Below are 13,800 nucleotides of genomic sequence, written 5' to 3'. Positions count from 1 at the left end.
GCCCTACCGTTTGCCGGTTTGTAAGACATGTGCAGATGCATCTCCGCTTTGTTACGATCACATTTTACTATTAGTAGGTAATTCGACTTTCTTCGGATCTCTATGGCCGGCTCCGATCTTCTCTGAGTAAGTATAATATTCAGTAGTAACTAATTTTTATCTTTTGTTCCTTAACTACACTTATTTTCTTTCTTAGTTATTCCTTATAAAAAATCCCTAAAAAATAAGTAAATAATTAATTTTGAAAATTCATAGAGTGACACAAGTTTACCAAAATTTAATAAATTTTCTTATTAATATTTACATATTAACCTAGGATTTAATACAAAAATTATTACTCATAGACATAGATTGAAAACGTCCTAATGTGTATTAGACCAAAGGGTTAAATTTGCTCAAAATCATATTTATTTGATAAAATAATGAAATAAACCATTACATTAATAATTAAAATTTTAACACGTTGTACATTTTTATGAAAACAAAAAGTTTATTGTTTTTAATTATCTATATTTGAAAAATGAACATTATAACAATTTTTTAATTATGTAATCACAATATGATATTCTTTTTTGAATATACTTTTGATCCTTTAGGTGTCGAAATTTTTAATATCAATTACAAACAAGGTTGTCATTATAAGTAGTTTTATTTTTATTTTAGTATATTTAAAACTAGTTTTGATTATTTTACCATTTTAGAAGAAAATTCTAACTAAAACTAAATTTAATGTTTTTGATTGAAAAATATATAATTCAAATATTTTTAACATTGATTATTATTTACAACTGTTTTATGATAATATAATTTGCTTGTTATGTTAAATAAAAAATAATTACTCTATTTTTTAACCTTGGTAACCGTCGAAATTAATATAGTTACATTTCTGAGTTTTTATCGTTGCAATATCATTGGAATAATTATTATTGTTAGACAAAATTTATTTGAATTATCACTAGATTATCATCATGAGTATTGGTACATTAAAGAGAGGTTTATGGGGAAATACTTTAATTAGAAACTTATTTTAATTATCTCCCTTCGTGTCTGATTTTCTATTCCTTCAATAACTTTTCAAACGCCCGAACCGGTTCCATTGCAATTAAGCAAACATATAGTAATAATATTATGTCGAAATAAATAATACTCGTGTTTCTGACAAAAACCGCGAATGTAGAGACTGTGCAAACTTGTTTTCCTCAAATTGTAGTCATCATACGCGTATTTTTGCACTTATGAAACGACTGCCGGCAAACCTAAGCAATACAGGAAACATTATTATTTGGCTCAAAGTTTAATGACCGTGACTGGAGTAAAAAGGGCATAGATTGATACGAGAATAAATAAATCAAAGCCCTTACATAGGCCTATTCGACGAAACATTAGAGTACCGTATAACCGGATATAAAAAGTGAAAACTCAGGACAAATTCCGGTTTCTTCCCTTTTCTGATTATTTTATAACTGTATGAATACATCGTACTTTTTCACCATAATAAATGTTTTGTTTATCTTAGCAGTCATAATAAATTTATAAAACAGAATGATATGGTAGCTATTTTTTTTAGTCTCCTTTTGAACTTTATAAAAGTGTAAATTCTTCAAGTGTATCGATTTTATATGCAGAACTTTCAAACGAGAGAAAATCAATTAGCTTGTATTAACTATACGTACTGTAGGAACAATATCAAATGTAGGATCAAATTTTACTCTACGAATGGTAAATTCTGTGATATTCTCCAAAAGCTGATAAGTTACAAAATTTGAATTTTGATATTATTAATGATACTAATGAAAACAGACGTTATTTATCATTTACTGTAAAGGCATTTAAATTATACCACCAAAATTTATTTTTAATGATACATTATTTTTACATAATAATGAATTATGACAATACTTGACGCTCATAAAGATTAATATTACAGATGATAATAGTACTTATATTAACAGCATAATAATCGTTATAAGGTATTTATCATCTACACATGTAGTTATCGTTTTTTGATCAGTTGAACACTATCTACTAATACGACGGAAACATTTCCTTATTCCGTAAACGTTTTATTAATTATAGGTGTTGATTAATATATTTACACTCGTTTTCTTCTCGATCTTCTCATTACAACTTTCCAAATTATTTCCATATTAATTAATCTCAATACTCTTTGAATTTCTGTATTTTAATACTATCAATAGACTAGATCAAGTTAAACATTTTCATTTAAGTAATTTTAGTAGAGTAATAACTAAATGAAATATTATAAAAATCACAATTCGATTTATTAGTAATTTTTTTTTATAAAATGAATTCAAATAATTTTAGTATATTTTGAAATATAAGAAAACATGTACATTCATTCAGTGACAATTTAGAATGAAATGTAATTTAGAATTTAAATATTTTTATGATAATGGTTTGATTAATTATTCCATTTACTATACAATTTATCCAATTTTCTTTAACTACCAAAGTAAACTCATAAATATTAAATTTGTGATAATAAATAGTGCGAAATAAAACAAAAATTGTTATTTAAGCTTTTGACATTATGATAGATTGATTATCAACTATGATATAACTCTTCACAATATAAACGAAAGAACACATGTAATGGTACAGTTGGTTACCAGCGACTGGTTACTATTAAAAAAGAACTTACTATACTTCGTTCATAAAAAATATCTTAGGGAGAGCACGCCTATTTTACGATCAAATAGTAGGAAATATAATACAAATGATAATAAAAACCAATTAATGGAATCTTTAAAAATAAGAAAACATTGCTACACAATTAATATAAATAATAACAGGTTATTAATTGCAATGTTCAACAGAGCCTTTAATATATCTTTTCAGTACCCTTGAACAATTTAAAAATTAAATATTGAGCACTGTTAATTTATAACTATTTTAAAAAATATGTAGCTATATGTCGCAATTAATTACTTGAAATTCAATAAAAGTGAAAACATTATTTTATAAAACGTTTACAATGTATTTATATTTTAAACTCAAATAACTGTTTTCAACTTTTTTTTACTAATTTTTAAACGATACAATGTTATGCATCAATTTGTTTACCCAAATTTATTTTATCTATTTATTTCTCATAATTGAAAATATATTTTAAATTTTTGGGTGTTTTCCAAAAATGGATATAACGCTTTTAAAAATTATCAGGAGAGAAAAAATAAATAATAAATTTTATTGGTGTTTTGAAATTTAATATTTTTGATGTCTAAAAGAAAAAATGTGAAAAAATTAACACAATACATGACGTAGAATACATTGATATACTGCATATAATACATTTTACATGTTATGTAGTATTAAAATTATATTTAAGCATAATTGTTTCAATCAAAAAATATTTTTAAATTAGTTCTATATAACCTGATATTCAAACATAAATATGATTAATCTTAAACAAATGTAAGAATCGATGAATAGACATTTTAAAGTAGAAATTTTTTTCCTTATTTCTTCTTCTGATGTGTTGTTGGATTTCACTTACACCTATGTTTTTTTGGTCATTTTTGCCATTTTCAAATAATAAATAATATTACTCATAATTTTATTAAATTTTTATAGTTTTGTCATTTCTATTTGTTATTATTATTATTATTTTTAATACCTAGAATATACAAGGTTTTTCACACTAAAAGAAGATGTGTAGAAACTCAAGGATGCATTATTAATCACATTAGTACATATGTTATTTAAATAGTTAAAAAGTGATGAAGATACAATTTTATTACATAATTACTGTGCTATATTGTCAACAAAATTACATCTTGATGAAAATTTTTAACTTAATTAAAAACAATCAAATTAATTATAGGGATTTAATATAATTCAATCATATAAAAACCTAGTATAAGGTATTTTTTTAAACATTTTTGGGAATTGTGCTAATTATTAGGAGTTCAACTGCTCTAAAAATTTCTTAGGATTGCACACTACTTTATCCTCAACTACCTATGATAACAGCATTTAGGTCAATAACTATATTTTACCCAGATGTATAAACAATATTTCCATTAAAAATAATGATTTAATAAAAACTAAAAAATAATTTATTTTATTTTTTAAAATAGCTATTTTTTAACTCTTTACTTAATTTTTTTTTTTTTTAAGTCGATAAAATTTTAGGATAAGTACTTATTGAGTTAAAAGCATTTAAACACATAGAGTAGACATGAAACGATAGTTAATGTATATGTTAATATCGGGTCAAAAAAAATTGTTTGATTTGTTATTTAATCTGGTGCAATATATTTAAATAGTGACGACAGAAACTGGTATTGGAATGGTATATTTAAACTAATTAAATATTATTATCTATATACGTACATAGTTAACACAATAATACAAAATTTCAAATTTGACATGATTTATATAACACTTAGTATGAACTTTTTTAAACAGTCTCCTCTACAATGGATATACAAAAAATGAGTTCAAAATGACTGACGTTATCAAATAAAACAATGCTGATTACAAACTTTTCAATATTGATTTATTTGGTCTTACTGTGCACTGCACAAAGGTTGACATATAATGAACTTATACCATCTAGAATAAGCGCAAGATTGAGCAGAATGGTAACCATTTACAATAGACAAAAAATAATAATCTGTTATTACAGTTGTATTACTTAATTATAACAGACTTCTGCAGTTTCCGAAACTGTTAATACGTCACCCAATCCCACCGGTATAAGACGACAGCAAACATATCCTTTGACACTGCCTTTTCCATGTAAAAATATGACAGCTCCAGGTATTGGAAGAAGTATGATCCGACCAACTAGTGTTCATAAACTACGACCTGGTGACATAGACGTCATTGGTGCAATGGGAGATAGCTTAGTAGCTGGGAATGGCGCTTTAGAAGAATACGCAATGGGTACTTTAATTGAGTATCGCGGAGTTTCTTGGGCAGCAGGTATGAAATTAATATAAGTAACAATGTATTAAATATCATTTAAAATGAATTACATTATTGTTGCCAAAGGAGGAGAAGCAACTTGGCGCTCTTATCTGACTTTGCCGAACATCCTTAAAGAGTTTAACCCCGCATTAAAAGGATACTCTGTAGGAAAGGGTGAGTTTCTAGCACCTAATTCTCATATGAATGTCGCTTTTCCTGTATCAGCTGACTACGAAGCGTACAAACAAGCACAATTTTTAGTGAAAAAAATGAAAAGAGATTCATCTATTGATTTTAAAAATGACTGGAAAGTATGAAAAATTTTTTATTTTTATTTTTATGTATATCAAATTATTTGTTAATTTATATTAGTTTTAATACCATTAGTTAGTTACTATGTTCTTTGGTGCCAATGACTTGTGTTCCGGTCAGTGTTATGATAAAGATGGTACTACACCATTACAACATAGTAAAAAACTTCAAAAAGCAATAGATTACCTTCAAGATAATTTACCTAGAACCATAGTTAATCTTGTACCAGTACTAGGTGAGTATCTGTTCTACTTGTTCATGCCATCGACCGGTTGCTATTAATTTGTTAGGTTCAGAGAGAAAATATTTTAAAAGTATGATCGCATAACACAAGGTTAAAATTTCATTAAGGGTTAAGTGAGTTTTTGAACATTACTGATAATAAATGTACCTAGAGAATTCGAAGAGTAGGAAAATAGCATACCTTTAGTAGTTCAACCGGAATTGAATCAAATATATTAAGTGAATGAGAGTCACGCCAATTCACTTTCACGACCAACACCCTACCAAAGCCATTGAAAACGTAATATCATTATCGTTCATTCACCACACATCATTTATTATACAACTTGAATCAGTCTACTTCGATAGGTACATCAGACCGCAGCAAGTAAAATATTAACTGACATTTTCATCCTATCCTTAATCTTTAGACCTATCACTATCAATTTCCATGGTAAAATATTTGTCAAAATGATCTTTTACCAATACATAAACAGTATTCCTAAAAATAGTTTTTAACTTTCTTACTTTCACGAAATTAAGCATAGTTTTACATGATTCAATATTGAAAATAAGAAGTCGATTTATAAGTTAGATCGGAAGATAATGCTATTCTTCCACATCTAAATTTATATTTATCTAAATACTAAATCATTTTATATTTTTATTAGAAAACATAAATCATAATTTTTTTAGTATATCAATATTTTTTTTTGGGGTAGCCATTTTTTTTGCATTAGTCAAATAAAGTTAAAAATGTATTCTTCGTCATAATTCAATCTATTATGTGTGTATTATGTATCATCGTTCAGGAGTTTTATCACAAAGATGTAGTTCCTCATTTAATTATGAATATTATTTTTTATTTGTGGTATATCAAATGACCTTGAGGTGTTAAAACTTCTCGCAATAGATAGTGTATACGATTGTATGTATATAAACTAAAGAAAGTGGGCTGTTAGTTGACACTATAAGGCACAATAATAGTCGGTGTCTATAAAAGACGTGATTCGCATAAGAAATGATCTTTCCCAAGAGCTTACCAATGAACAAAAGTGAAAGCTATCACAGGTTATAAAGTCGACATAACGTTAGTTAAACAATCGATGTGCTTTGGCCTCGAGGTTACAAATTTAAATTACTGTTAGATTTATATTTTTGGTACTATCTATGACATTGCAGACGTATCGGTCAGTGTTCGAGTGAAAAGATCATTCATGTGCCATATGCTTCATAGATTTTTCTGCGCATGTTTTCATCAAAGAGGAAACGTCAACGAAATGGATGAAATCACGCAACTAGTGAGAGATTATCAAGGCGCTGAACAAATATTGGTTGGTACATGGTCAATTAAAAAAATATACATAACAAATTCAAATTTTAATGATCATTCAATCAAATTTAGATCAATAGTGGAAAATATAATAAAAAAGAAGACTTTACTGTTGTTATTCAGCCTTTTATCAAACTTTTTAACGCTCCACTAGACAAAAAACGACAATTTGAGGAAGTTATTGATATTTCATATGTTACTTATGATTGCTTTCATTTTAGCCAAAAAGGACACGCTTTAGGTTAGAATACTTATTTGTATAATTAATCGTTGAAATAATAATACTTTTGACTTTTTAAAGTGTACCTTGTTTGTATTTTATAGCTGCTAATTTATTATGGAACAATATGATGCAACCCGTAGGCGCAAAATCTGAATCTTCAATGGACTACATTATGCAAGAATTTTTGTGCCCGACTCTTGAACATCCTTATATTTATACTGCTAATAACTCTTATTCATTCAATTTTGCTAACAAACTGTGACAAGTTTAAATGTTAACATTTAGGCACCAACTTTGTTGTATCATAATACAAAAAATGTATATAAGCTTTAATGAAAATCTGAGACAGTTACTTCATGAAGACTTGTATAGTGGGAGTTCAGCCTACAATTTTTAATACCAATTAATTATTGTACCAACAGTCTTATTTAAATTATTTCTATTTATTTCTATTAATATTGTATGTGAACTTGTGAAAAAACATAATGAAAATCATCGAGAGATATTATAAAATTTAACAAGAAATGTATAAACTATATTTTTCCCGGGGAATTAAAAAATGTTGAAAGTTTTGAAAAATCTGAAAATTAATCCTTTTGAGCGCACATTTTAATGTTTTATAATTTTATTTGCCTAGAAAAATTAATTTTGTAGTTTTTGTATTTAATGTGAATAGTTATATTTACAGTATATAAGTCCCCTTGTCTCTAATTTATTAATGATACTATCTAAGTTTTAACTCTACATTTCTTAACTTAATCAAACAGTAATCGTTTTACAAATTTATAACAGTTGAAGTAGCAATAATTTATAAATATTATACTTCTACGACTTATTTACGGTAAAAAGTTACTATCCCGTGCATTATACATTTATATAATAATAGCAACTTCTGTAAATGTTTTTACAACATCCAAAGATACATAATATAATTTTAGTAGTTAATAAATTATTTTTTTTTTTTTTATAACAGATTTTTATTTAATTATCAATTAACATATTATTTATAGTACTTAGTAATTTATTGAGTTCTTGAGTAAATAATGTTTCAACGAAGAAATTTTTTATTTTATAAATAAATAGTACCTTAAAAAAATTTGTTTTCAGTTATAATGAGGCAATAAAAAAAAACACAGCACGGGGGGGTTATGGCACAGTGATGACGTGGCATAGTTGGATCAAGTATAATGATATCTGACAGTGAGTAAAATCACTATCAAAAATAAACGCTTCGATGCAAATCTTTAGATAGTGTTTAATTTTAAAAAATTGGTGGATTATTCTAAAAGCTACATGATCTGCTAGTTCCTTATTAATATACTGATTAAGATAAAGTATGTCGAATGAAAAAGAGATTTTTAAAAAATATTATATTATATTATCCATACGTTTTTCAAAAAGTTATAACATTTTAAAGTTGAAAATGTAAAATATTAAATCAAGAATTTTCACACAAAAATAGCATTCGATAAATTTCATCGTTCCTCGTAATTGGGGGAAACCTTCAAAAAAATTACAAATTTAAAAATAGTTAATTTTCGAAATTTTTTAAATTTTTTTTACTTAAAACTGCCGTAACTTTTTCAAAATTGAACAAATCAATATAATTTTTTATTTAATAGACGTATAATGTTTTTACCTATCATTTGATATATTTTTTTATAAATCTGACCCTAAACCTGCTCACAGGAAGGGATTTAAAATGACAACTTTTCACAAAAAATTAACTTTTTCAACTTAACTTTTTAATGTGTTCTTGAAACTCTTACACTTTTATATATATCTTAAATAAATGGTAATGTAATATACTTTATTACGGAAAAAAAAAATTTCAGACTTTATTTTTTTTTCATTGTAAAAACAGACATCAAAGTTAATAAAAAAAATACGATTTTTGTAAAAAAAAATTTTTTTTATATTTTTAACTTTATAATGATATAACTTATTGCAAAGTTTATGGATCAACACAATTTTTTTTGAGAAATAATATTTTTTAAAAATCTCTTTTTCATTCGACATACTTTATCTTAATCAGGATATTAATAAGGAACTAGCAGATAATGTAGCTTTTAGAATAATCCACCAATTTTTTAAAATTAAACACTATCTAAAGATTTGCATCGAAGCGTTTTTTTTTTATAGTGATTTTAATTACTGTCAGATATCGTTATACTTGATCCAACTATGCCACGACCCCACTGTGCAGGGTTGTTTTTTTGTAATAGAAAAACCTATAAAATATATTTATCTCTCATAATAAATACTATTTATAATAGTTTAAATATATTTAAAAAAATTCACAAAATCTCAAAAACTTAAGCCATAGTGTTTTCCTATTGATATTTGTGAAAAGTTTACGTGAATAGAAAACATTTTTTCGATCTTTGAAGTGAATATTCTGATAATTTGTTGTTAAACATAAAAATTTGTCATACAATATATGGTAGAGCTCTGCATGGTTCGGTTTGAACCGGTCCGGACTGAACCAGACTAAACCACGGTTCGGTCCGGTTCAGTCTTATACTTCAAATAATAAATTGGTCTGATCCTAGTTGGTCTGTAGTTAAAAATTATCGGTCCTTTTTTTTACGGTCCCTTAAAAAGTTCATCGGTCCAGTTCTGGTCTTTAAAAGAATTCAAGGATCCGGTCTCGGTCCATCTTCAAATTGAGATAATAGTCCACTTTTAATAGCAGTATAGTATTATAAATATATTTGTATTATTGTTTTTAGTAGAAACTCGCCTGTGATATAATAAAAAAAAATCATAATTTTTATCGTAATAGATTTAAATTATTTTCATTATAGTGAACGATGATAACACTCACTAAAAATTAATACAATAAATGTCACATAAAAGCTGAATTCTTTCAAATAATGACTCACGTGCCAATAGAATTTCCAGGATCCTGAAATGTGATTTAAAATCATAGTGCATAATGTATTGCTTTTTTACGCTGTCAATCGTTAAGTGTATTATATTATTTCATAGTTTTTCTGTACACTTTGGAATAAACTGATCGTTTTTATTGACTATAATTATGTCTAGACATAGAAAGGCTATTACTGCCCATTTAACATACAATATTATTTTAATTCAGTTAAGACTTAAAACCGTGTTTTTAAAGAATTACCCTTGTATTAATAACAATATTACATTTATGAGTCTTTGTAAATTATGTTGGATAAAATAAAGTTGGGAAATATCAACCAACACAATGATCTGGCTTTATTTCTTTATCATCAACGAAAGTCATCAGTTATTTTCAATCTGCCTGTAAGTATTTCTTTTTATAAAATAAATTTTTAATTATTTAAAAAATAGTATAATAAAAATAAGCACATATGCTTTTTAGGAGAGATAGAAAATTATTTTGTTTTGTACAGCTTTATATTGATAAGTGTTAATTTTTTGTTTTAAAATTAAACGTTACTCGTAAAATATTTATCGATGTAAAATAATATGCTAATAATAACTTGTTGAACCAAAAATTTAACTTAGGCTAAATAAACTAATGGCTTTTACTTAACATTTTAAGTGAAAGCTTATTCAAATATATCGTAATAATTAACAATTACCCTATATGTAAGACAATATTTTTTTCAAATAAATTTGATGGTATGAAAAAAATTGGGGTTGCCATTTGATATTTGAAAATACACAAAATTAAATTTTCGTTTAAATTGCTCAACAATGAATCGTTAATGTAATAAAAAAAAATGATTAACAATAATAATTTCAAAGCTATTTCGTGAGGCATAGTTAAGAAATCATTCTGTATGTATAAACTAAATATGTTAAATTCTATATAACACGAATTTGAAATTATTATTTACTTAAGGATATTTTTGAGTTATTGAATTTTCTGTATAGCCTATACAGGGTGATTCATTAATCATAAATCATTAACTCAATTACACACAAAATAAAAATAATTATAGTTAAAAAAAAACATTTTAGTCTTGTTTTTTTTTAGAATCATGAATAATTCTCAACAAATTCGCGAGCTCTTGAACTCAACTTTGGTGAGCTCTATTGATGATGACTTTTCAAATAATTCTATTATTCCTTCTAACTTAGAGAATACAACTCAATCAACAATAAATTTAGAAAAAAATCCAGCAATAACCGTCTCTAAAAATACTGTTAAAAGAAAATTATTGAGTGATTTTGGTGATTATACTTTGTTTCCTCACAATGGGAAAAGTGTATGGAAGAAATTTAAAAGTGTTATGACAACATTTTTGTCGTATCTGGTTTAATTTAATCTGGACAGAGTTTTTTTATTTAATGGTTTGGTTCGGTCTAGAATTTTTTTTTATTTTATAGTCCGGCTCGGTTCGATGCATTTAAAATTTCTATCCGGTCTGGTCCAATTTAAATTTCATATAACAGTTTAGTCCGGTCTTTTTTTTAGTTTTTCTGTATGGTTCGGTCCGGTCCTTGAAAATTCGGACCATGCAGAGCTCTAGTATATGGATATTATATTCCATTTTACAATGAACTTTGTTATTTTTATTTTTTTGTAACAAAATAAATTCTCAAAACACAAGGCAAGTATGAGTTACACCAAATATTATAATTATTTTAATGCATAAAATATATTAAATTTATAAAATATTCTAATTTATGGATACGCGTAAATATTTTTAACTTTGCAGTTCTATATTTATTTATTTTTACTAAACCAATTTACATTATGAACATAATTAAAAATAGTTACATAATATGAATTTAATTTAATGAAAATTTTGTTTATCATAATGCCCCCCTCTGAGAAATATTAGTCTTCAAAGTACAAGACGATTAAATCCACATTTAATTTAAATTACAGTATTATAAATGTGTGTTAATGTGTATCTGTGTTTGGCAAAGACATTTTCAGAGGCAACTAGTTAAGATTCCTCCGAAAAGTTAAATGTAATTTTTTTTAATTTTAGAATATAATACTCAATTACACAACCAAAAATTCAATTTTTTTTTATTAAATTATTATATTATAGATTTTATTTAGAAATTATGTTATACTATTAAATGTATAAAATACAAAAAATCATATAATAAAGAAAATAAAATTATCTTTATTATTTATTTTAAAAAGATGTATCATTTCCTTGACAATCACGCAAAATAACGAAACTTCTCAAGTGACAAGATATTAGCTTGTACTACTAAATTTAACTTAAATGGTACCTTAAAACACTTTTTTTTTATTGCTTATAATAAGCTCTTTATACCACACATAATCATCATAATTACTACTTAAAAAATATATAAACAGACTATATATCTATACATTACCAGTTATATCGTGTATAATTTTAGTATTACTTTTAGATCTACAAATAGAGGCAAAGGGATTTTTACCATTACACTTTTAAAAAAATTGATTAAAATTAGGATAATTTATAGATAAATGTATGTATTCACAATTAATTTCCCAGTGGATAGGGGATAAGAATACTTCCACGGCTACTCTGCAAGTCGCAAGAGGCAACTAATGAGGTTGCGTCAGGTCGAAAGCCGGAGTAAAAGAGAGGATGGTGTGGAATATCGAGGAAGAAATAAATGATGTGTGGAATAGATTTGCTAGTTGTGTAAAGAATACTGCAAAGGAGATTATTGGTGAGCGTAGGAGTAGAATGCCAGGAAACAAGAAAACCTGGTGATGGGATGAGGACGTTCAAAAAATCATATAAAGTAAGAAAAAACAATTCAAAGTATGGCAGAAGAGCAAAAGGAGAGAAGACTGAATGGAGTATAAACGCTTGTGCAAAGAAGCCAAATGTGCAGTAAGTAAGACGAAGTTTAAGAGGTATGATAGGCTAGGAACAAAGGAAAGCGAGAAAGAAATCTATAGACTTGCAAAGGTAAGTAAGAAAAGGTCTAAAGATTATCATTATATAAGATGTATAAAAAGTGTTGATAATAAGGTACTCTCGATTGATGATGATGTGAAAAAGGTTGAAAGAGTATTTTGAAAAATTACTGAATGAGTCATTAGAGGATATCTCGTGGAATGAGGGACTGATCGATTTAATTAGTGAGAAAGAGGTATGGGAAGCTGTGGCATAAATGAAAAAGAATAAAGCTGTTAGACCAGATGAAGTGTCAGTAGTAGTATGGAAAATATTAGGCGGTGTTGGCATAAGATGGTTGAAGGAACTTATAAATAAAATCTTTTTAGAAGGGAACATTCCAAATGAATGAGGAATAGTATTGTGGTGCTGATATTTAAAGTTAAAGGAGACATACAGGAGTGTGGGAATTATAGAGGAATAAAGCTTTTGAGTCATAGTATGAAAATTTGGGAAAAGGTAATAGACAAGTGAATAAGAAATGAGACATCGGTATCTAAAAACTAGTTGAGATTTATGTCTGGTAAGTCAACAATGGAGCCAGAATTTTGTGTGAGGCAACTAATAGAAAAGTTTAGAGAAAAGAAGAAAAAGCTGTGTATGATATTACATATGTAATACATACATGTATATACCGAGTGAGGTTTTAAAGTGGGCATTAATAAGAAAAGGAGTCCCGAAAAGGTACATTAATAAATAGCAGAAATGTATGATGACACTTGTACCATGGTAAAAAGTGTAGGAGAAGTATCAGAAGGTTTTCGGGTAAGAGTAGGAGTGCACCAAGGTTCTGCTTTAAGCCCTTATTTATTCTCTATAGTGATGGATGAAATTACTATAAATATACAAGAAGAGGTGCCGAGGTGCATATTGTATGCTGACGATGTAGTGTTAATAGGAATAAGTAGGGAGGAAAT

The 13,800-nt window shown here is 26.5% G+C and overlaps 1 protein-coding gene across 2 annotated transcripts; it reads left to right on the top strand.

Moving 5' to 3' along the window:
- Nucleotides 1-8,296, top strand: LOC126896685 (phospholipase B1, membrane-associated-like). 2 transcript variants are annotated; one of them, XM_050669651.1, is made up of 8 exons: nucleotides 1-126; nucleotides 4,432-4,607; nucleotides 4,674-4,950; nucleotides 5,020-5,246; nucleotides 5,323-5,482; nucleotides 6,652-6,803; nucleotides 6,875-7,043; nucleotides 7,127-8,295. In XM_050669651.1, the coding sequence occupies exons 2-8, from the start codon at nucleotides 4,494-4,496 to the stop codon at nucleotides 7,285-7,287; spliced, it is 1,260 nt and encodes a 419-aa protein (XP_050525608.1). In that variant the 5' UTR covers nucleotides 1-126; nucleotides 4,432-4,493; the 3' UTR covers nucleotides 7,288-8,295. The 2 variants fall into 2 exon arrangements, with proteins under 2 accessions (XP_050525608.1, XP_050525609.1); XM_050669652.1 differs by lacking the exon at nucleotides 1-126 and adding an exon at nucleotides 4,158-4,315 and having other exon boundaries at nucleotides 7,127-8,296.
- Nucleotides 8,297-13,800: the final 5,504 nt, after the last annotated feature.

This window comes from Daktulosphaira vitifoliae, unplaced genomic scaffold, assembly GCF_025091365.1.
Source record: "Daktulosphaira vitifoliae isolate Bord-2020 unplaced genomic scaffold, ASM2509136v1 Scaffold_1, whole genome shotgun sequence".
NCBI lineage: Eukaryota > Metazoa > Arthropoda > Insecta > Hemiptera > Phylloxeridae > Daktulosphaira > Daktulosphaira vitifoliae.
The sequence above is the reverse complement of the archived record's forward strand: the minus strand, read 5'-3'. Positions and strand labels throughout refer to the sequence as shown.

Excerpts from the sequence above, each read along its gene's own strand:
- LOC126896685 (XM_050669652.1), top strand. The coding sequence starts at position 4,494 with ATGCTGATTACAAACTTTTCAATATTGATTTATTTGGTCTTACTGTGC. Across the intron at positions 5,247-5,322 it reads ATTTTAAAAATGACTGGAAA|TTAGTTACTATGTTCTTTGG; the intron begins GTATGAAAAATT and ends TAATACCATTAG. Across the intron at positions 5,483-6,651 it reads TAATCTTGTACCAGTACTAG|ACGTATCGGTCAGTGTTCGA; the intron begins GTGAGTATCTGT and ends ATGACATTGCAG.